Source organism: Drosophila simulans, chromosome 3L (genome assembly GCF_016746395.2).
Source record: "Drosophila simulans strain w501 chromosome 3L, Prin_Dsim_3.1, whole genome shotgun sequence".
Lineage (NCBI taxonomy): Eukaryota > Metazoa > Arthropoda > Insecta > Diptera > Drosophilidae > Drosophila > Drosophila simulans.
In genome coordinates this window covers 13,292,372-13,314,691 of record NC_052522.2, presented here as the reverse complement: position 1 = coordinate 13,314,691, position 22,320 = coordinate 13,292,372, and the positions used below count along the sequence as shown (strand labels likewise).

At 47.6% G+C, this 22,320-nt stretch overlaps 4 protein-coding genes across 6 annotated transcripts; 2 read left to right on the top strand and 2 right to left on the bottom strand.

Moving 5' to 3' along the window:
* The first annotated feature begins 2,577 nt into the window (after positions 1-2,577).
* Positions 2,578-8,614, top strand: LOC27206232. Of its 2 annotated transcripts, none has more exons than XM_016169633.3 (2): positions 2,578-3,765; positions 6,200-8,614. In XM_016169633.3, exon 2 carries the CDS (start codon positions 6,217-6,219, stop codon positions 8,353-8,355), a length of 2,139 nt encoding a protein of 712 aa, XP_016031727.1. In that variant the 5' UTR covers positions 2,578-3,765; positions 6,200-6,216; the 3' UTR covers positions 8,356-8,614. The 2 variants fall into 2 exon arrangements, with proteins under 2 accessions (XP_016031727.1, XP_016031726.1); XM_016169632.3 differs by lacking the exon at positions 2,578-3,765 and adding an exon at positions 4,334-5,482.
* Positions 8,615-8,634: 20 nt separating this feature from the next.
* LOC6737973 (liprin-beta-2) lies at positions 8,635-11,528 on the bottom strand. Its single transcript, XM_002084753.4, has 3 exons — positions 11,094-11,528; positions 10,086-11,026; positions 8,635-10,025 (listed from the first exon to the last, which is right to left on the bottom strand). Exons 1-3 carry the CDS (start codon positions 11,292-11,294, stop codon positions 9,128-9,130), a joined length of 2,040 nt encoding a protein of 679 aa, XP_002084789.1. The 5' UTR covers positions 11,295-11,528; the 3' UTR covers positions 8,635-9,127.
* Positions 11,455-13,230, top strand: LOC6737972 (vacuolar protein-sorting-associated protein 36). The gene is made up of 4 exons (XM_016169634.3): positions 11,455-11,587; positions 11,686-11,942; positions 12,006-12,731; positions 12,790-13,230. The coding sequence occupies exons 2-4, from the start codon at positions 11,847-11,849 to the stop codon at positions 13,165-13,167; spliced, it is 1,200 nt and encodes a 399-aa protein (XP_016031725.1). The 5' UTR covers positions 11,455-11,587; positions 11,686-11,846; the 3' UTR covers positions 13,168-13,230.
* A 535-nt stretch (positions 13,231-13,765) lies between these two features.
* Positions 13,766-22,222, bottom strand: LOC6737971. 2 transcript variants are annotated; one of them, XM_016171436.2, is made up of 7 exons: positions 21,514-22,222; positions 20,501-21,442; positions 18,328-20,442; positions 18,024-18,258; positions 16,350-17,960; positions 15,567-15,851; positions 13,766-15,503 (listed from the first exon to the last, which is right to left on the bottom strand). In XM_016171436.2, the coding sequence occupies exons 1-7, from the start codon at positions 21,547-21,549 to the stop codon at positions 15,100-15,102; spliced, it is 5,628 nt and encodes a 1,875-aa protein (XP_016031724.1). In that variant the 5' UTR covers positions 21,550-22,222; the 3' UTR covers positions 13,766-15,099. The 2 variants fall into 2 exon arrangements, with proteins under 2 accessions (XP_016031724.1, XP_016031723.1); XM_016171435.3 differs by lacking the exon at positions 13,766-15,503 and having other exon boundaries at positions 15,756-16,024.
* Positions 22,223-22,320: the final 98 nt, after the last annotated feature.

Genomic DNA, 22,320 nt, shown 5'->3' with positions numbered 1-22,320 from the left:
TATAGTAGCCATAGGAATATAACAAAAACAGCAACAATAATTGGCGGCGCTTGTAAGAAAGCTCAGAAAGTGCATTTAAAATACAACAACAAAAAATATGAAAACAAAATGAGAAGGAGAAGGAGAAATTTAAACATTTTTAAATGCAGAAACTAGTCGTACTTATATAGACGATATATTATAATACTATTATTATGACAATTATTACTATTACTATGAACAAAGAAAGATTTATTAGCGAGCTAAGGTCAACCAAGCATTATAAACCAATTTTGCAATTATACAAACCGAATCGGATGGAATGATATGGGAGAGGAATAGGTGTACGGCTGGAGATATTGGCGTTGAAAAGGCCCAAAAGTTATTTTTTGTAGATAAAACTGTTATCTTTTAGTACTTAGCCAAATGTTAGATCGAGGTACGAGATGCAGAGATATGTATGAATAACTCATGCAGTTGGCAGCAGGCTAATCGAATAAAACCAAATGGTCAAAGCGAATTTATATTGTATATAGTATAAAGCCCCTCAAACAGAAACCCGAACCAAGGGGTTGAATTATTGCATATTATTGAAAAACAAAATTAGTTGCTAGTCTAGATTTTAGCATCAACACATCCGAAGGACACATACATATAACACTTGGAATTTTTTGAGTGTAGCTTGAGATGCGTTTCAGAAACTATTTCTCAGATGCAGTACTATAGCTACAGCTTCTTTGTACACTCTATATACTTTCCGTTTAGAAATCCGTCCGTATTTAGCATTATGCAAGCACACAAACACTCACACACACGTAAGCAAAACGGCATGTGGTTTGATTTTGGTAACTTATCCTCAATTATGAATGATTTGCGATTGCTCCAGATTTATGTATGTAATTACATCCGTCTTTTCCGATCCCAAAACCAAGTCCACACAAATACAATTACTTAGCAATGATTACAACAATCCATTATTTGAGATTTTTGAAGAGCACCTTTAACGAAAACAATAAGAAATTAGCAGCAAAATGTGAATGAGAAACACAAACGAAAACAAAAATAAAAACCTAACATTAAAATTAAAAAAACTGACATTTTAAATTAAGAGAACTTGCACCTAATACTAGTAGCATAAATGTAAAGACAGACAAATGCAGATAATGAATTCTCATTTTATTTAATTCAAAGCAAAACCGATTCCAAGAGGGCAAATCCAAAGAATGCTTTTACACCCAACACGATTCGTGATCAGTTCCTTTAAAAACTGTCAAGAGGCATTTCAAGTTCGAATGAGAAAACAAAACCAAACGAGGCGAAATCAAGAATAACGACACATGAATTAAATGTTAAATGTAAAATGGTTTCAGAATAAAAAGAATAAAATATAAATAGAGGATAAACAGGATCGATCACTGGCCCTGTGAGCCCGGAACAGTTCAAGAGTTTTTCTATAGTATTTCATTGAATTATTCATTGAGTTCCCACATCGAATGCACTTTATATACAGATCGAGCATTTCTCACTTTACACATTTTTTCAAATTCATCACAATTGAAGCGGAAATAAGGGCAGAATCATGCACACAGCTATTACATGCATACTCACTTATATTAAATATGACAAAATTTATATTTACACACATAGAATGCCGAACTAACGGGGACGATGATGTAATGTCAAAATGATGTAATAGTCAAAAGTAGTTGATCGAAAACAAAGTGGAGCAGAAGTGAAGAACAATTAAGTAAATCATTTATAATAGCAACAAAAAGGTCTTTATATAACTATTTATAGAAATATACGCTATATACTATACATATGTGTACATTAAATACAATCTATGAATAATGAAACCAGAATGGCGAAGTGTGTAAAATTGTGCATTCGTTCATTAAAACAAAAGGATGAAAGTAAACACCGAAAAAACAATACAGATATATATCTATATATACTCAATCGGCCTTTTCCGCGATGCATTGTCACGCGGAAATCGGTTGAAAGCCCACAACACAAGTAAATGCTATCGAACAAGAAAACTATTAATTAATTATGAACAAAACTATAAATATTTTAATACTTAAAGCATTATTACCAGAAGTATATTTTAAACATTATTTATGCGACTTACTGCAGGATACAACATAAATAAACCCAGCATAATAATAGATGAGTACATACTACAGTAACAATAACTACCGATCGATTAAAGATGCCGCCACCATCCTAGACACCCAAACAGGTTCATTTACGATCAATCTGCTTCAAGACCTAAGATCTCCCATAATCCGGAGCACACTGATCCAACCATAACCAAACAGTAGGAAGGAGCAAAGGCAGATTAGTTAGATCCAGAGTGCGGCGAAAGGCTAACAATAAGATGAGATGGAGGTATAAATCGTAATAACAGAAATATCAACCACCCTAGTATTAATTAATTATTGCCAGTTTCAAAATATGGGCAAGCAGTGTACATTTTGTTTCGTTTGCCAAAAAAAAATAAAAATTAAAATAAAACTGAAAATAAAATTAAAAACTGGGCGTCGCTGATGGGGCGACATAAGCGCATTGATGATATGGAGGCGGGGACATATAGTAAACGCGGAGCAGGAAATTGGATATAGAGAGTCGGAGGAGATTATAAACCATGGTTATAATTACAACAATTAAATTATTATTAATAATAATTATTATACACAAAAACTTATGCAAATGTGTAATAGGTATATAAACAAAGAACAACTGGCAAGTTAAATAAAACAAAACAAAGCAAAAAAAAAATTATGAAAAAATAAAAAAAAAATTAACAAAAAAACACAAACCACAAAAAATGCAGAAATATATATTATATATACTTTATAGACATTTAAACATGAAAACAAAAACACAAAAAAGAAACTAAAAAATAAAGTTGCAAATAATAAACTTTTACCATAAAAATATCATTCAGCCCCATTGTTTCTCTCTCTTAATTCTGAATTCCGAATCCAGCGATATGGCAATTCTGGCTTAAAAAATATTGGCCACCTGGCCGAATTGGCCAACAGAACGAAAACGAATCTGATTTGAATGGAAATCGCGAATCGAGCGGCAGTTCGCCTATTCAAGCCAAGCATTTGCATATTGGCTCGCGTTTTGTCGGCGGCTAGTAAACATAAAAAATTCAAATTTTGATGCGAAAATTATGACTTAAGTGAAGTGAGTTAATCCCAGAGGAATACTTGGCGATATCGTGTGAACTTGAGGCAAGGCCAGACGAAAGACTTGATCTCTAGAATTCGCAAATGACATGGTTGTGTTCACTTGCTTCAAGCCAGGTTAACAAAAGCGCGCGTGGGCGATTGAAGTGGCAGTTATGGCCATAAATACAAATATGTTCGTTCGCGCAAGCAGATATTGACTGTCAGTGTCGCTCGATAAACATGCTAGCAGCAGATAGCAGTGGAAAAAACACCAGCAGCAGCTGCTGCAGACTCGCAACTGCCGAATAGATGTGCAATACTCAAGAGCTCCGCTCCGCATCCGTAGGTTGGTCTCCGCCGCCGCTGGCCGATCTGGTGGTGATGTAAGCTCCGGTTCTGGGTTGCCAATTACCGCCGACTGCCGTCTAACCGCCGTCTAACCAACTGTAGAATGTAAAGCTTCTGCAGGTCGCGAAAAACTCGCCCACCCACCACTGCCAGCGGTACAGCGTCATCATCATCGACTGCACAGTGATCTCTGCGAAGTTCAATCTTGCACGCGATGCGAAACGGTCGAGAAAAGATTCTTTCCAGCTAAAAGCGGGTAGGTATTATTATTATTATGATTGAGTGATCTGTTCAATAAGGGGCCTAATCGTCTTGGCACTGCCAAATGAGTAGCTTGAAGAACGCTGCCCCGAAAGGCGTCTATTCGCATTTGGATAGTGACTTTTGCATTGTGCTTTGCATTCTGATGTTCCGAGTTTCGTCGGTTTGCTTCTCTTATTTTGCGCAGTGGAGAAAGTAATTAGTGATCAGACCATGACCGAATATTACTGAGTTACTAACATTCAGTTTGAAAATCATGACAACTCAAAACAATTTATTTAAAATAAACCAAACGCAAACCACCCACCCACAACAATGCCGTCATACTTATCTTATATGTAATTCCCATTTAATAATTAATATAAAAAACCATACCGTGTCATTTCATATCAATCATGGTCTGAACTTGCATGTGAGTGTGATGTGAATATTTTCTGTACTTTATTATATATTACATTTGTTTTAAATAATGTTTGAAGGCTTAATATTTGGTGTTTTATACAAAATATTTTTTTTTTTTGCTTTTATTTTTTAATTTAATTTTATCAGGCTAATTTTCTTATCAGATGCAAAGTTTTAAAATATTTTTCTATTTTCATTTTCATCACTTTCAAGAAAAGTCATTCTCAGCATTTTTTTATTTCTTACTTGAATTTCTCTCTGTGCACTCACTCCAGTTAGAAGCGGAGTTGACCTACATTGCCATGTGCTCTGCCCAAAATAGAGGATCCGCCTCGATCCGTTGTCTATTTCGGGAGGTGTTTTTCATTTCACTTATTTTCCTTTCCCTACCTTACCCGAAAAATCATAATCCGATAGAGGCGCAGGCGATTCTTAGTTGCCCTAACCCGAAGTAGCCAGGTGCTATAAATAAAATGCCATCAAACTAAGCGATCGCATATACGCGTAGCTGCTAGCATAGAGAGCTATAAAAAACAAGGTGGTGCTGATAGACCTGGGGATACCCTCGACAGCCCACTCCCCACTGCTCGGCTGCGGGAGAAGCTGAAACGAAAGCAATTTGTTTTCACCCCGATCCGTTGATACAATAAACAAGTTGGCGCACAGGCAGCCGCCCATGAATGAAAAACAGCGAAAAATATAATTTCTTTTTTTTGGGCAGAATTTCTTGCTTCTTTTTGGCTGCCGCATTCTGCGTAGCGTTGTGGACCTGGCCGAGTGGTGAGGGGTCTTCTATATGGCCGGCAACAAGTTGGATTTTTCTAAAAATGAACACACACGAAATAGCTTCGTCTTTGGCGTTAAATACGGACCACGACAACCATCGGTGTCGAGCAGCGACAACGCATCTCCGCATCTCCGAAGAGCGGCGGAATTTGATTTGATTTTCACTTGGCCGACCGTCCGCGCTATTTTCCTATTTCCCTCTATTGTGTGTGGGGCGTGCTCTCCGCGGCGGTCCATCTAAGGAGCATATTCCGAAGAAGCGATGCTTTCCGCGACTCGGCTTTCCCGCAACTAGTTGCGTTTTGGATGTCAACACGATGTGCACGCGCACAGCGGCGATTCCCGTCGACCAACTGCCACTGGCAGCGTGAAGTGAACTGTGTGCACCGTGGCGATTTGAAGGTGATCTCAATCACCGGGCATTACCAGGACAGCTTGAGCCAAGACTGAACCGGCGAGGGAACCGAACAGAAGTTATTCATTTTTCCAGGGCACCTTAAACGTACAAACGATAGAATAGCAAGGTAAATATGATAGTTCTCGATTATAAATCGTTATTCCATGTATGTGGATAGAGCAAATACCCTTTGCATCCATTCAGGCCGGGCCTTTAGACCTTTTATGGGCATGCTTTTTGCCCAGGGAATCGAATTTCATGCACAAAAACAACATTTCGGTTTCGGGGCAAAAATCGTTGTGCGTTTGTGTGTGTTTCGCCTGAGAGAGCGCCACTTGCCAGTTCCTCTTGGACATTTAAATAGAATTCCCGTGCTGGCCACCGATCGAGAGAGGAATAGAGATTGAGCAGCCTCCTCCTCCTCCGTCTCCGTGAACGTGTTCCTCTGCCGGCGATCATCAAAATAACAACACAACGTGTTTTTCGTGCTTCTCACATCGCGTATACGCAACGTATTCCTTCATTTCATATTTACTTCTAACTTTCTACGGTTTAAATTGCAGCTTAGTTTAGATTGGTGTATTCCTTGGTATTTACGTACTATTTTCCGGAAAAGCGTTTAACTGGTAATTACCATTTTCATTTATTACCTTCGATGTCTGTCAACAGTTCGTATACACAATGTGTTTTCTCTCTGAAAATTCAAATCACAATAAACTCAGGAATTAGTAATGTAATTAATTAGTAATGTAAATATGAATAGTTTTATATTATAATTAAAACATATAATAAGGATTTTTCTCTATGGATAATAATTAACTCCCGTTTCCTTACTTAATTTTAGCCGAAATCAGGATCAGCATGCAAGAACTTACAAGGATCTGCGATCTTAACGGAAACGCAGAAAAGGGAGAGTTGGGTCCAGTAGCCCCGGCTACTAACAATCTGGACCAACTGCTACCCAACATAAAGCTGGAGCACGATCCCGACCTGGAGTGTTGGCTGCCCACGCCCGAGCACCCACAACTCCGACTTGATCTGAACAGCACACGGCTGCTGCTGCAGGGCTCCGACGACCCATTGATCTCGCATGGCGCCACCAACGATGCCCACGACGAGGACCATCCCTTCAAGACTCTACTGGCCCGCAAAAGTGCTGGCCACGAAACCCCGCACAATGGCACCTGCAGTCCACTGACCAAGCAGCAGCTGAAGGCCAATCTGCTGATGGGCAGCCGGAAGGCGAACCGGCAGCCAGCGCAGGAGCAGCCGCCCACTGCCGTACCACAAAAGACAGTTAGGCCAGTGCACAGCCAGGGCCAACACCGATCACGTAAGCGAGGCGATGCAGGCGCCATGAAGCTTCGCTTCCACCACCAAGCTCTGCCCGCCGAGTATGCCGCCCATTACGAGGCCACACAGGGTCGCCAGCAAGCAAGACCAGTGCTGCCACCGCCAGCTCCTCCACCGAGTCAGGCTCACGAGAACGTACGAAGTTGGCTGCGGAAGATTGCCGAGATCCAGCGCAATGCCGAACGCCAACATCAGAAGCAGTCTTCCGCTCCACGAGTTGGAGCACCAACCTCGCGATCTTCACCCATCGCTGCGACGTCCGTGGTGCCGACAAAAAATCCCGAGGTAACCACTGCCTCGAAGCGGAACTCCCTAAAATACGCAGACCTGCCGTACATGGGTGAGATTACGCTGGATAACTACAAGCCACGTCGTGGTCGGAAGCCCAAGAAGGCGGATATCTGTCACCTAATCTACAAAAACTACGGCACCATTGTTCCGGCATCTGTGCCTGCGATGCCGGTCAGTGCTGCTCCGCCGGCGTCTACCTCCACGATTGCGGTGCCACCTGAGGAGCCGCTGAATCTTTGCCTGCGTGACCAGAGCGGCGATCGTTACTCCATCTCCAGCGGCGACAGTGAGAAGCCGCGAGCTACACCAACTACGACCACAGCTACGACAGATTGCGGCAGCTCCTCGCATCGGACCACACCACTTAGTACAGTAAAACCTCTGACCTTGGAGCTGGCAGGGACGGAGGAACAGCCTATGACAGCAGCCAAGTTGCTCCTGCAACCAGTTGGACTGTACTATCAGCAGCTCGTCGAGTCCTGCAGCCTGGGAGGGTTGCCCGTGCCCTTGGAGACCATCGAGAAGGACAACCAGCTATCTCTTAAGATTCCGATACCAAGCGGATTCTTCGCCAATGATACCACACCGCTGGCCATGCGGAAACGAAAGCGGTCAGCCATCTTTATCCCACCCATGCCCGCCGAGCATTCGTCGAGTCCCTCGAACGAGGTGAGCATCTGCAAGTTTAAGTTCACCGGCGGTGCCAAACCCACGCTGCAGGAGAAAAAGATGCTCTCGGTGGACGCGGAGGGCAATTACCGGTATTACAACGGCACCGGAGACAAGACCATGCGAGGCTACGAGTTCATCTCCCGGGATCAGCAGCAGCAGCTACAGCAACACCAGCAGCCGGCACAGGAGAAGCTCTACGTGGATATTCCAGCTCCATCGACGGACCTCAGTCCAGAGTTGCTGCACATATCGCCGGAGTCGCCCACCTCAACGCTACTCCTGCCCAGCCACAACCATATAGTGGCTGCCGTAGCGCCCCATAGTCCAGCGTCCCACTGCTCCAGCTCCCAGAGTCCCATGCCTGGAGCAATATGTCCCGGTCACACGCAAAGCAAGTCCTCGTCAGAGAGCGAACGTAAACGAAGATCCTCCAGGCGATCAAAGCAGCGCGAGAAGCTGGAAAAAACTTTCAAGGAGAAAGGCTTTCTTATCCAAACCCAGCAGCTCCAATCCGCCGAAGGTGCTACCTATTGCAAATTTAGGCAGCTAAAGAAGTTCACTCGCTACCTTTTCCGCAACTGGAAAGATCACATACCCGAGAGCGATCTGGCCAAGCACCAGAGTGCCTCGCGGGAGGATAGGCTGCCAAGTCTGGAAACTCAAACCGCCAACCAGACGACATAGAGTTGCGGCCAGGACATTCAGGAAACAGCCACACACAGCACTGCCAAAGAATTAAGTTTAAGACCAGCTAATGGCCGGCCCAACCTCGGTTGGGGTTGCCACTTGAGGGTGGAGCACAGCAACCCATGCCGATTCCGTCCACGCGGGCTGTCCAACAACGCGATCAATGATCCTCAGCCACGCTTCCTAGTCGTTCATCAGTTTTTCTAGTGCCTAATAAAATGTTATTGTTAACAAATAAACTCAATGTTTAACCATATGCAAGAGAAGAGAAGATTGTTTGGTTGTAAAAGGCATCGTAATATGTATTTTACAAAATGTCCGTCAATACAGTTATGTGTTAGTACAAAAGATAAACTCCAAAATGGGCGATAAGTCTATAGGGGTTATGCTCGCTCTCAAGGTCGTTTCAATGCCATTGCGAATACTTCTCGTTATCATCGTTATATGCTTATTTAGAAGATGTCATTGCATCCCGTTTCCAGATTAGCCTAAATGTTAGTTACAGATAATATAAAAATTTCCAAAATGTTTGCTGGTATGCTTAGGTCGACGAAAGAATTTTGACTCGAATTCATTCGAAAGATGTTTGGAAGTTTGGGCGTGGCCTTGATAAGATAAATTCTCACTAATATTGTCAATTTGTGGATTTGGTTGAATAATTGGTTCAGGTGGCAGTTCTTTCAGTTTGGGTATCCTTGGCCAGGTTTTGGGCTTACAACTAAAAAACATATTTGCTTTCAATCGATTTGTGCTCCTTTCGACTTCGTCATTAGTTCGAACTCATGGAGCTCTCATGCTCCTTAGCCGTGTCAGCTAGATATGTCTCCGGCACCTTGACATTCATGGGACACACGTACTCCGTCCAGTCTACGTCACTCTGGCCCTTGGAGCTCTTGCGACGCTTTAACGAAAACTGTGTGCGTTTCACCGGCTTCAGCTTAGCTGTAATGTTTAGCGGTTGGTACCCGGGTGCCGATTCGGCATCTCGCTTACTCAAGATCACTGGCCGACCGACCAGCTCCTTAAAGTGCATGGCCAGGTGACGACGCAGCAGGGACTTGCTTGGTGGTATCGACAGCAGGTCGGCAAGCAAGTCAGCATTGAAACGCGGTTCATAAAGCATCAGTGCCCCGTGGACACCAGCACCACGCAGATTGGGCGTGTACTCAGACAGGTCGATGGTCTGCAGCCATCCCATAATGCGATGCGCTGTCCATAGCTCCACATTGTCTCTGTCCGGAGTGGCTGCGGCCTCATCTTCACTGACAACCTTAATGGAGCGTCGAATTAGACCTTCCGCGTTCCACGACAAGCGACGCATGCATAAGATTCCCGCTCGCAAGGAGGCTATGTGCAAACAGGAGCTGACGTGCAATTGGGACAGGTCCTCGAGTGTGAGACGGTGCAGCATTCGACCGTCAATCTTGGCCTGCATAAAGTAATCTTTATATTGTGGCAAGCCAATGTCATCCAACCAGCGTAGAACCCATGCCACATCCAAGCTGGATGCCTTCAGTGTCAAGTCATCGAATTCCTTTCCAGTTAGGTCGTCGATGGCCAACAAGATTTTCTTCCGATGAAGTGGCATCTTTAGGTTTAGCTCTCGTTCGATGTCGACAGGCGAGGCGGTGAAGAACGACACCGATGGATTGGCCTTCAGCCACTTTCTGTAGGCGGAAATTTTATATAGTACCTAGGTTCTTGTTACATTTTGATGACAAACTTACCGGCAATTGTCCTCATAGCAGCCTAGACCCATGTATGCCAACCAATTGCATACCTCCTGCGCTCCCCACGTGGTCCAATGTTTTTCATTCTCACCGAACAGCGGCGTCTGGGCACTCCACTCAATTCGACCGCCAGCTGTAGCTCGGGCTCCGCCTCGTCGGAACTCGGGCTCTGCCTGCTCCAAGGCGGTAAGCTCGCAGTTGCTGCTGTTGCTGCGTCGTAGCTTACCCAGTATGTTGCGCAAGCCACGGGCAGATCTTTCCCTCAGCTTTGGTGAGGGTGTAAACTGCGACATGAAGCTGGAAGTCATAGCATCCTCCGCTTGATAATTATCATCAATCAAAATGTGTTCGTTCGAGGCAAAGGCCACGTTTCGCTGCTTGCCGCTGCTGTTGGCATTGACGTCTAAGGCACGATTGTTATTGTTGTTCACTAACTTGCCATGCGATCTTGGCAGGCTGTGGAACTGCGGCTTAATTTGATGCCGCAGTGCAGAGGGCGGTGTCTTGGGGGATCCCATAAAGGCCTTCTGATTAATGTTGCTCAAACTGCCGTAGGGAATATTGGCGGAAATGGCGCCACTTCCATCGTTGGCCTGCTCTAATGCAGTACGGTGCAGTTTTAGTTCACTTAAGGCACTCATTAGCTCCAGCTTTTGCGTTTCGAGGGCGGACCTAGAAATCATCTGTCGCTGCAGTTGCTCTTCCTTGGTGCACAACTGTTGGCTCTTCTCCGTTATCAGGCCCTCAAGCTCGATAATCTTGTCCGCCTGTTCTGACACTCGTTCCGCCAGCATCTGATACTGCAGGGCTAAGCCTTCCTTATCCCGTTGCAGGCGGCGCATTCGCTCGTCGGAATCCTGACGAGGTATGTGCGTCTCCAGCCAGTCGCTGATAATGGCCGCAGTGACAGGATCAGGGGCTGGAGCAGCCAGTCCGACCTAAAGCGATAAGAGTAAATAAATAAGCCCTCCGTTTCTAAACCTTATCTTAGTCAGTGTGACTCACCTGTTGCAGGGCGAGAGCCAAAGTCTTAGCTGTTGACAGAACATTGGTGGCCGAAATCAAGTTGCGTTCGCTAAGCGTCAAGGAAGACCCTGCTCCGGATATAGATACCGATCCCGCCTGTGTCGCGGTGCTCGATATAAGGCCGTCCATTTGCTGTAATGCTGCCTCGAGCATTTTGCTGCCCTCCGCCACAGTCGCCATGAAGTCCAAATCAAAGTCTCGCTAATCCCGGGTGATCGATGTGTGGTGAGCTTATTGCGCGACTAGTGCATTGTTATGTAAGCAGGTCAGGCAGGGCACGTCATTTTGCACTGGTTTAGGGGAAAATGGCATTTATGGTTATTAATTTCAGCACTAATTGGGGAAAACTATCACGAAAATAGAAGCTGCTGCACCGTTCTGCTTCTTCTTCTCGCAACCAGCCCAGCCACTTATCGATAGTCAGCAAACGCACAATTGTGTGTAGGAGCAACATGCCGATAGTTTTCTAGATGGTCAAGAGTTTATCACAAAACTAATTTTACTAGAACATAATTTTTATGGAACGTATAAAAATGTTTAAACACATTTTAATTCCTTTTTTTTATTATAGATGTGTACAGCTCTATGTGGTTTTCCATACCCGATATCTACTGTAGAAACAAGATACCATCACTAATAAGCAGGTGGAACGGTGGAGTCACGAAAGATGTGTCATCTCCAGCCAGACTCACAACAAAACAAATATTAAGGATAAAATAACAAAAATCTGAAATGAATCGCTTCGCTTATGTGGAGGCCCGTCTGAGTCCCAATGAATCCTTCGTCAGCCGCGACAATAAAGTGAAAATATACGATGGCGACCAAAAGGTGAGCAGTTAGTGAATTCGCACAATACGAAACCGGGTCTTACTTGGATTCCAATTCTTTCAGACGGACTTTGAAGACGGCGAAGTGGTGCTCACCACACACCGACTGTTTTGGGGTCGCCCTGGAGAGATTGCCCGGGCCGCCGTAACACTTTGCCTGCCACTCAGCTATGTGATATCCGTCAGCGAAGAGACAACTGCCTCCAACTTCTTTGGCCGCAAGACTCGCATAATCATGCATCTGCATCCGCCAACGTCGGACAAAGGACCCGGCCCACTGGACTCCAGTCGCGCCACCCACATAAAACTGTCGGGCAAGAATGGCCTGAGTGTCGAGTTCCACAGTGCCTTGCGGGAGACTCTAAATGCCCGCGTCTGGGAAATCCTCTTGACCAGCGAGACCATCATCAATGGCGTGGCCAGCAGTCCAACCTCGGAGCCTGCCAACGATAGGCTGGCTCGCATTCAGAAGAGGACAGGAATTGGCGGCATCGAACGGCACTTGGAGGCAAAGGCCAAGGCCACGGATGAGAACATAGCACTGGCCTTTCAGGATCTCAGTGTTCTAATGGCCATGGCCAAGGACATGGTGGGAGTGTCCAAGACAATAAGCAGCAAGATACGCGAGCAGAAGGGAGAAATATCTGACGATGAAACGGTGCGTTTCAAATCCTACCTCATGAGCCTGGGCATCGATGATCCCGTCACGCGGGACAACTTTACCAGCAATTCTGCTTACTTCAGTAGCCTGGCCCGACAAATTTGCGAGATGCTGCTGGATCCTATCGAGGTAGGAACTATTTTATTAAGTTATACTTTGTATTGACACTTACTTTATTACGCCTTAGGAGCAAGGTGGCATGATGTCCTTGGCTGATGTCTATTGTCGTGTGAACCGCGCTCGTGGTCTGGAACTGCTATCGCCTGAAGACTTGCTGCACGCCTGCGAGCAGCTTAGTGGTCCTATACGCCTGCGCAGCTTTCCCAGTGGTGCTAGAGTGCTACAACTAGAGTCCCACGATGATGCCCTAATTGCCGTTGACACATTGGAGAAGGTGGAGGCTGCCGAGTCTCTGGCTGTGGAGGAACTGGCCAAGCAGCTGGGAATCTCACTCCTGCTGGCCAAGGAGCGCTTGCTAGTGGCCGAGCGTCTAGGCAAGGTGTGTCGCGACGAGTCCGTGGAGGGACTGCGGTTCTATCCCAATCTTCTGCTAGGCCGGGACTAATTTCAATATTAATGTGTGCTTGTTGTTATGCTTAATAAAGATGTTTTACTTTTTATTTAAAAATGGCAGGACTTTTGAGTAGAAAGCCAGGACACTTAATCTTTATGAAACTCCTTGAAATATCCTTTAAAGGTCCTTACCATTTTCAGTTCCATCGCAATGACAAGACTGAGTTTTAAATTTCATTTCACACTTTATTGATTAACGGAGCTTCTGCTTTGACTTTGTCGGCGCTTCATTAAGTTATTTTGGTTTTGTCGTGATTATTTTCATTTTTGTTTAGTATTCTCAAGAGTTTTATTCGTAATCAGTTTAATGAAAAGTTTCTACAGTCAGGTATTTTGATAAGCAGTTATTGAATTGAAATTACACATTTATATTAATAGTGGTTTTCGTGTTTACATATATATATAAATATCTTATGCTGCTGCTTAGATTGCTCCGCATTACATTAATAAATCTTTGAATTACGTTTCAATAACCATTTGATCAGACCAAATTACCACGCATGTATCTATATAACTTTCGTACTCAGGATTTTGGCCAGTTGCTTGAGTAACATTTTCCCACTTCGTTATGCTTTCAATCATTCATTCGGTTTACGTAGTACCATGCTTTCATTTTCGTTTATTCATCTTAAATCACATTTATTAATTAATATTAACATTGAGTAGTTTATGCTTGAGTGTGTGTTGGGTACGGTAGGGAGTACGGGTAGTGGTGAGGTTAATTTGTGTTTTATTTCTTGCTGGCTGAAGAGGTTTATGCAGAGGTTTACTTTAGGTGCTGCACAGCTGAATCAAACAATGCTAAACAAGTACAGCACTCTAGGCGGTTGTAACATAATAAAATCGTTACTTAAATAAATAATGTCGATCTACAAAAAAACTGGCTTAGTTGAAAAACAAATTTGCTTAGTCGAAAGCGACACTTTTACACATTACTCGACTCGAGTTGGCAACTTTTCCATCCTCCAAGCTCCTTCATTCAGCTGCTCTCCTGTCTCTAGTTTCATTGTACATTGCGCTATTACAAATAAATTGTTTAAATAAGTTTTGACTTTTGTATATTTTGTTTTGCTTTCCGTTTTTAATGTATCTGCAATTGGAAGTACTAAATTGGTTGAGGCTACGAATTGTACATTACAAACTAAAATGTGTGTGTTGTTTTATCTTCGTTTTGTGAACTTAAGCTTAGCAATCGATTAAATAATTAGCAATAATAATTTTAATAGTACAATATGAATATTTGTAATTGCTTAAATGAACCCCTCTACCCGGTTCATATGCTCTCGCAGCTAAACGTAATCGTAATAATTAGAATTTCTTTACAATTAATTTACGTTTCTCTTGATTTTTCTCCTCATATTATTGCTTTCCTTTTGTTTCCGTCGACTCCTCCCCTCCCCTGATTTACAGCTTAAAATTAGCACGCTTAAAGAATTAGTCTTAGGACTTAACGAATTGGAGTCGGGAGCCAAATAGTAGTAGTTTAAATGGCTATTGGGCGCGGGACATATTGAAACAATTTCCATATATATATGTAATATATATGCGTATATACAACTAGATAAATATTATTAAGACCTCTACACCTAATTCGTTTTTGCCAGGGGGGACACAATTAACACAAGCGCAGTCGGTGGAGCCGGGCCAGGCCGATTGTGTTTCGGCTGCAGCTCCAGCTCCTAACTAGGTTGCACAACTATGAGCTGCCATGCTGTTCCCATGCAATTTACACTTACGATTACACATCAAAACATATATAGTTATATGGGTATACAATGTACGATAGTAGTGATAGTTAGGAGGTAACCATAAACTATAATATCAAGCAATACACAACGCGTAGCCTTTCTACTTGTTCGCTCTATAGCTTCATCTCTCAGTCGTCCCAGTTGTCGTCTCAGTTCCAGGCAGCAATTCACATCCCTTACTTGGTCGCATCGGTGGTGGAGCGCCGTCGATTGACCGCAGCCTGTTGTTGCTGCTGCTGTTGCTGCTGCTGCTGCTTGGCCGCCGCCAGAGCTGTTAGAGTCCTTTGACTGATGGCTCCCGAGGCGGTGGTGGCCCTGCCGGCGATCTGAATGTGCTGCAGCTGCTGTTGCTGCTGCTGGGCCACCTGCACTTGGTTGGGACTGGGCAGTGTTTGCGACGACACCGTGGCGGTGCTCTGCTGGTTGAGTATTCGGTGTTGTTGCTGCAGCTGCTGTTGCTGCTGCTGAGGCTGTTGCTGCTGTTGCACGGGCGCCTTCACCGTTTTCAGCTGCAGCTTCTGCGCGGACATCACAATCGGAGTGGTGGTTAGGTTGGCGCTGCTGGTCACCACATTGGCAGCTAACAGTGGGAAAAACAAATGCGCTTGTAATAGTCCACAGGAATGAAAGCATTTCTACTAACCGTTCACGGGTGTGGTGGCGATCTTCAGCGTGGAGCCACCTATCTGCCGCTGGGTGGTGATGAGCTGCCTGTTGGCCAATTGCTTGGTGCCCACCACCTGGACGTTGCGGGCACGCGGCTGTATGGTGCCCAGCAGCTGGATGGCCGCTGTGCTGTTGCCGCCCGACTGCGACTGGATCGTCTGCTGCTGGACCGTTTGCTGGGCGATACCTATACCACCACCAACATTTGAGGTACGTATTGTTTGAGGATTTAGTTTCTGTACACCGGCACCGACTATTTGAGCTGTAAGCAGAGAGAGAGCAGAACGTGGGTGTGCGGGGAGATTTTTTTGGTTGTTGTTTTAGGTTGCAATGAGAAATGTTGAAGGTCAGAGGTCGGGAAGCCGCCAACTTGGTCGCTAAACCAGTACGCACAGTACGGTTGCGGTTATACATAATGGACTCTCTAATCTCAAACTGATGGCATTTCGGGTTAGGACACACAAGACACACAAATCGGATTGGATTAGTTTAGTTGCATGAGGGATCGAAACAAGTTGTTAACGGGTTTGTGTTGTATGATGTTGTAAACGAGAAACGAAACAGAAACAGAAAAGAACAAAATTAAGCATGTTCAATAAAAAGAGTTACGTCTAAATAATATGGTCCGAGTATAAAATAAAGATTCCCACCAAAGAGCCAGATCCAGAGTCACAAATATCTTTTCGGCCTGGCCGAAACGACAGTGCAGCATTCTTAGCAAGCGGCCTCTGCACCGGGAACGCATTTCTCGTATACTCACCAATGGGAAGGGTCAGCATGGCCGTTGTGGCCCCTGATCCTCCACCGCCGCCCGCACTGCCACTGGTGCTGCTTCCCGTCGTCACTCCTCCGCCGGAGTTATTCGTAATGACGACCGTCTGAGTGCCAGGTCCCGACGAGGGCAGGCTCACAATGGTGCCCGTTGGTGGGGCATGCTGCTGCTGAGTCTGCTGATGCTGCTGCTGGTGGTGCGGCGTCGACTGCGTTTGCAGCGTTATGGTGTGTGGCAGTTGCTGTTGCTGGCTGGAGACTGGAACCGAGACCAGGACACTTCGCTGTTGGCCCTGCGCTGTGCCCGCACCAGTAGCCGTATTCCCCGACTGCTGCTGCTGCAAACTGTTGCCGGAGAACTGCAGCGAAATGGGCTGTGTGAAGCCGGGTATCTGCACCTGGACATTCTGCAGGCCGGCAAAGTTAGCCATAGCGCCCTGCAGTTGAGACAGATTGATGCCCTGCAAATTCAGTGTGGCGGTGGTCTGTTGCTGCTGCTGCTGTTGTTGCTGCTGCGGCGAGGCAGAGGGCTGCGGATGCGGACTAGACATGGGCGAGTGTATCGAAGATGTGGCGGGAGAGTGAACGATGGTTTTCGTGATGAACTGCTGCGTTGGCTGCGGCTGTTGCGGCGACATGTGCGGCATGGAAACGGCGGATACGTTCGATGTGACATTGCTCAGCCGCTCCAGCAGGGCTTGGTTTTGGTGCGTCTGCGACGACTGCGAGTGATCCGATCCCGATGGCGAGGGAGTTGCTGCGTTGGTCAGCAAGGCGGACAGGGCTCCACCACCGCCGCCACCACCACTTGAGGTGGACGCCAGATTGTTTGGCACAGCAAAGCCACTGGCATTCGAGGCGTTCGAATCGCTACCTGGAGAAGGAGCCGCCATGCCCACCACAATGGCGTTGGGCGGCGCTGTGGTGCTGTCTCTTCTTAGGGAGCTCAGAATACGCTGCTGAACTGGGCCCGTTGGGCTCTGAATCCATGCTGCCGCCGCCGCGGCACTATTACCCGACGAGATCACTGTGTAGCTGGTGGTGGGGTTTGTCATCACTGCGGGCGGCGAGGCCAACTGCGAGGCAAGCGCCGACATGGACACTCTCACCGTCTGGCTGCCGTCGCCTGTCTGTTGGTGATGTGACTGCCCGGCTTGGTTGAGGTTGACTGCTATCAAATTGCCCGCGGAGTTTGTTCGAAACGTTGTCGTTGTGGTGCCTCCGCCACCAATCTTTCGATTGGCGTTCAACAGATTTTGCAACACTTCGCTGGACTGCTGCTTCCGCTGCGTACTCACCAGCGTGGGTGTTCCACGGGTGGTCTGCACATACGTAGCAGTGGCCGCATCGGCAGTGTTCGACGTCGACTGTTGCTGGTGCTGCACAAGCGTCAGCGTCTGCGGTTGCTGCTGGCCGGTGGAGGTGGTGAACGTTCCACTGGCCACGGGTGTGCTGGTCATCGCAGCTGGAGCACTGTTGAGCAGGTTTAAAATTGACGCATTGCTGGAGTTCTTGAGTGTTGTGGCACTGGTGCTGCTTCCGTTGTTGTTGGTGCTGCCGCCTGACCCTGCAGCATTGTTGTTGCTTGACGTATTCCCCGCTGTAAGACAATTTTGTATTGTTATTTAGCATATTTCCCAGTGAAGATTCCCACCGAACTTACTTTGCTGCTGATGCTGCTGCTGTTGTTGCTGCTGCTGTTGTTGTTGCTGGTACTGGTTGGCAGAGTTCATAATGCTGTTGACTATGGCGTTTATTGCAGGATTCGGATGTATGGCCGTATTGTTGTTCATATTGTTATTGTTATTATTGTTGTTGTTGTTGTTACTAGTGGCAGTTGTCTGTTGTTGCTGTTGCTTCTGCATAATCTGTTGCTGCTGCACTTTCAGTTGCGTTTGCTGCGGAATAAGAGAGTACATAAAGTTATTGACAAACTAGCAATGCTTAATGGACCATGTTCTACTAACCAGTATTGGCACATTTGAGTTGAGCTGGGCACGCAGTGCTGAATTGGCCCCCACCACGGATGTGCCCTTCACCTGCTGCTGCTGCTGCTGAATGGTGGCGGGCTGGATGGTTATGCCCGAGTGTTGCAGCGCCTGTGCCAGCTGTTGCGACTGCTGCTGTGGCTGCTGCTGTTGCACAAGGACCAGGGAACCATTGCTGAGGCTAACTTGGTGAGTTGTTGTGGAGGTATTGCTGCTGCCGGTGGCCAACTGCTGAAGATGAATGTGTTGTTGTTGCTGCTGCTGCTGTTGTTGTTGTTGCGGGACAATCTGTGCTGCAGCTTGCTGCTGCGGGGCCTCAATTGTGTATGTTTGCGGCTGCTGCTGCTGCGCTGATTGTTGTCGAAAGTTTTGTTGTACATTGATTACATTACTTCCAGCCAAATTGAGAGTCTTTTGAGTTATTTGTTGTCGCGGCAGTGCAACATGATGCACTGTTGCGGATAACTGCTGCGCCGCTTGTTGTGGCTGCTGTTGTTGTTGCGATTGTTGCTGCGGATTGGCAACAACAACGACTTGCTGCTGCTGCTGTTGTTGTTGCTGCTGCTGCATTTGAGCTTGACGCTGCTGCTGCTGTTGTTGCTGCTGCAAGAGGATCCGCTGCTCATTCGTCAATCCCGTGTGAGTCACAATTGGCACATGCCCGGGTATCAAATGCGTGATTTTGACCGCCTTACGTCCCTCCTCGGTGAAGATCTCGCGGAACTGTTGAATGTATCGATTGGCATGCACCCGAGTGCCCAGCGCAAAGCGGCACGACTCGCCGTTTCGCTCGCCCTCCCGGTAATCTCGGTCCACATAGAGCTCGCCGAGATACTCTGCATCGGAGGGGCGCTGGAAGATGGACAGCTTTATGTGGTATAGAGCCCGCCGGCCTTCACTCGCCTCCCGCTCCGTCTCAAGAATGTATTCCTCGACCAGCTGCGGTTGGAAGTTATGACGACAGTTGGGCTGGCAACCGTCCTTGCAGGCCTCACTGAATTCGTTAAGGGGCTCGAAGGCCTTGGCATACTTTTCCACGCTGATCACGTGCTCGGGCACCTTCAGGTTGGCGGGATACTCCAGTGTGGGCGGACGAATGGGCCGTATGACCTCGTGTGGTCGCCGGGGTACCTTCGATGTGAACGACGAGAGCATGGCCCCCACCAGCGGATTGTTGGTGGGCGCCGTGGCCGGTGTGGCGTTGCCGCCACCACTGCTACTTCCCGTCCGCGGTCGCTGACGCAGGCGAGCCAAGTAATCGCACAATTCCAGTCCGTGATGATGAGTGAATTGGTCCAACTTGCGCTTCCGATTGATGGCCGTTTGGGTGAACTTCTTCATCTGGCGCCGCAGCTCGTGGGAGTTGTATAGCTGACGCTGATGCTGGGAGTTGATGGCCTGCCGCCCTATGCTGGGATCCGGCTCCAGACACAGCGGCTCCGCCGTGGCCAACACCAGCTGACTCTCCAGGGCGAGCTTGTCCTCCGCCGGCAACTGGCTGCCCATTTGCTGCACTTCCGCGAATAGGGTGGCGTTCGTGGGCCTGAGCAGGATGTGCTTCATATCACAGATATTCGTTGAGGTGGCAAATGTCTGGCGGAAGTCGCGGATCTGGGCGATAACGCAGCCGGCATAGAAGACGCTCGGCTTGGCGTATACCCGTGTTCCCTCGCCATCCGACAAGCTGACGGTCTCCGCTACGAGTAGATCCATTAAAAACTCCGGCAGCATTTCACGATCGATGCATTGCAGCAGTAAATCGTTCTCGTAGGGCCACCGAAGCACCTCCACGAGTCCATAATCGTGTTTGGCGTGACCCGCCTCCGCCTTGGATTGACTTTCGTCCTGGGATGGCGGCTTGGGCCGACTCCGATGACTGACCGTTCCCGCACCCAATCCCGCAGCATCGGTCGAGGTCTCGTCCTTGTCCGTAGTGGACCATTCATTCGTTTGCGGATTTAGCACCATGTGCTCGTCATAATGCAGGGCCAGCGAGTATCCCTTGTTGCCGGGATACAAGTTGACCACAATCGTGTTGAGCTTCTCCCGATCCACCAACCGCTCCAGTGTAAAGGATCGGGTGCGCTGCTTTAGCTGAAAAGTATAATAATCCTTACATAAAGTGTCCGCTTTTGATTGGCTCAACACTTACCCCTGTCTCGGCAAAGTAATTTAGGTCGTTGCTCAGCAGTTGCAGGTACAGGTCCCTTATTTTCTCGTGCAGATTAAAGAACTTGTTGTTGCCCGACTGGCAGACGGAGGAAGGTGGCTTGCTGTTGCTATTTGAGGAGGCAGCGCCGGCGCCAGCGCGCGCTGATTGCGACGACGAGGTGGCTGTGGAGACTGATGCGGCGGGTATAGCTGAGCTGCGACTAGAGGAGCTGCTCTCCTTGCTACTGCTATTGGACTTCTGGCGCTTGCTGGGCGACGACGTGGGCGATGCCAGGACATGGTGATTGTGCGTCTGGTGGAGGTGATGATGGTGCAGGTGGTGGCCACCGCCACTGGCTGTTGAGTTGGCGGAAGGTGGCCGCTTCTCGGACTTCTTACTGGACACACTGGCCGCTCCCGTTGAGCTATTGCTCAGACTGGAGTTAACGCCCGGCGGTGTTGACAGCAGAAGATCGGGCACCACCGGCGACGGCGACGTGATTGAGTTGAAGTTCGACATCGTTGTGGTGGATGATGAGCACGAGGAGGGCGACGGAGCAATTGCAGTGGGCAGGCCGCTGGGCGTGGCCGAGGTCGGCTCCGTGAGCAGGCTGCCCAGTGAGCCGCCAGTGCCCTCGGTGGGGGACTCGTCGTCATCGAAGATGCAAATGGGCGGCTGGGCAGGAATCTGTGGTATAGCCTGCAACAGGCTGGTCTCCAGGTACGATTTGCTGCTCGAGGAGGCGAACTGCTGCTGCTGGAGCGTGGGATGCAGCTGATGGTAGGACTGCTGCGGCTGCAGCTGCGGCGAGGATCCAGACGTGCCGTACTGCACGAACTGCGTCTGGTGGACGCCCGAACCGTGGGCGTGGACCGCTAGGCCCTGGACATGGTCCGCGTTGCTGGAACCCTTTAACTTTTTGAGCGTGTCATTTATAATAAACTGTCGAAAAATAAAGTGCAAAATGGGAATTAATCGTATTCAGGCTGCATGAAAAATGCCACAGTTCTTACGTCGGCTTCTTGGCATGAGGAGTCCAGGCTTTGCATGGTGGTGCCAGCGGATTGCTAGGGGAGATCCAACGGAGGATGGCGCACCCAATTACCGACGACATCCAAGCACCAGTCTACGAACAATCCTGGCCAGGATCGGCGGCATTCGCATTGCGCTAGCAGGTGTCCGTGTTGCCAGTGAACGTCGAATAACGAATTTCTAGGACCGCAGACGCAGGGCTCCGTTGTTGTCTCCTACTTTCGCTGGCTGCTGCTGCTGCTGCTGCCCATCGGTTAGTTTCGCCACACTCAGCACTCGGCTGTGCCGCATCAGGATCGTTTTGGGTTGCTCCTCGGCCCGTCTGTGTGACGAATCGCTGCACTGGAGGACACTGAGATCGGATCCCGATGGCGATTACTGCGGTTTCTTCACTCTTTTTCCACTTCCACTGCTGCTGCTGCTTTGCGTGACATTTTCTCTCTGCGCCCCTCTGCCGACGAACTCTCTTTCTGGCGCTGCTGCTCCGTGAATTTGCAAGGTCGCGCGCTCTGCTGCGGTTATGGGGCGAACAGTGGGCTGGTTCTTTAATGATACGCCGAGGATTGCTCGCTTTTAATTGTTTTAAAACTTTGTTTTATGCTTTTTTTTGCAATGTAAATGTACTGTACGATTCGTGCCGTGCGAATGCCAACAATCGTTATCGTTCGCTGTGAATGGCATTGTCGCCGTTCCGTCTGCCGTTCGTGGTGTGTGCACACTGGCTGACCAGGCACAGTGTGCTGTTAGGCGCGCGCTGTTAACGCTCTGTTAGTTGCCCAACAGACATT

What these genes read in the sequence shown, in the direction of transcription:
- LOC6737971 (XM_016171436.2), bottom strand. Translation starts at nt 21,549, where the DNA reads ATGCAAAGCCTGGACTCCTCATGCCAAGAAGCCGAC. An exon ending in CCTCATGCCAAGAAGCCGAC is followed by an intron (nt 21,443 to 21,513) that starts GTAAGAACTGTG and finishes ATTTTTCGACAG; the next exon opens with TTTATTATAAATGACACGCT. An exon ending in CATGCTGACCCTTCCCATTG is followed by an intron (nt 15,852 to 16,349) that starts GTGAGTATACGA and finishes CTCTGCTTACAG; the next exon opens with CTCAAATAGTCGGTGCCGGT.
- LOC27206232 (XM_016169633.3), top strand. Translation starts at nt 6,217, where the DNA reads ATGCAAGAACTTACAAGGATCTGCGATCTTAACGGAAACGCAGAAAAG.
- LOC6737972 (XM_016169634.3), top strand. Translation starts at nt 11,847, where the DNA reads ATGAATCGCTTCGCTTATGTGGAGGCCCGTCTGAGTCCCAATGAATCC. An exon ending in TATACGATGGCGACCAAAAG is followed by an intron (nt 11,943 to 12,005) that starts GTGAGCAGTTAG and finishes CAATTCTTTCAG; the next exon opens with ACGGACTTTGAAGACGGCGA. An exon ending in TGCTGCTGGATCCTATCGAG is followed by an intron (nt 12,732 to 12,789) that starts GTAGGAACTATT and finishes ATTACGCCTTAG; the next exon opens with GAGCAAGGTGGCATGATGTC.
- LOC6737973 (XM_002084753.4), bottom strand. Translation starts at nt 11,294, where the DNA reads ATGGCGACTGTGGCGGAGGGCAGCAAAATGCTCGAGGCAGCATTACAG. An exon ending in TGGCTCTCGCCCTGCAACAG is followed by an intron (nt 11,027 to 11,093) that starts GTGAGTCACACT and finishes TTATCGCTTTAG; the next exon opens with GTCGGACTGGCTGCTCCAGC. An exon ending in TGCTATGAGGACAATTGCCG is followed by an intron (nt 10,026 to 10,085) that starts GTAAGTTTGTCA and finishes TTCCGCCTACAG; the next exon opens with AAAGTGGCTGAAGGCCAATC.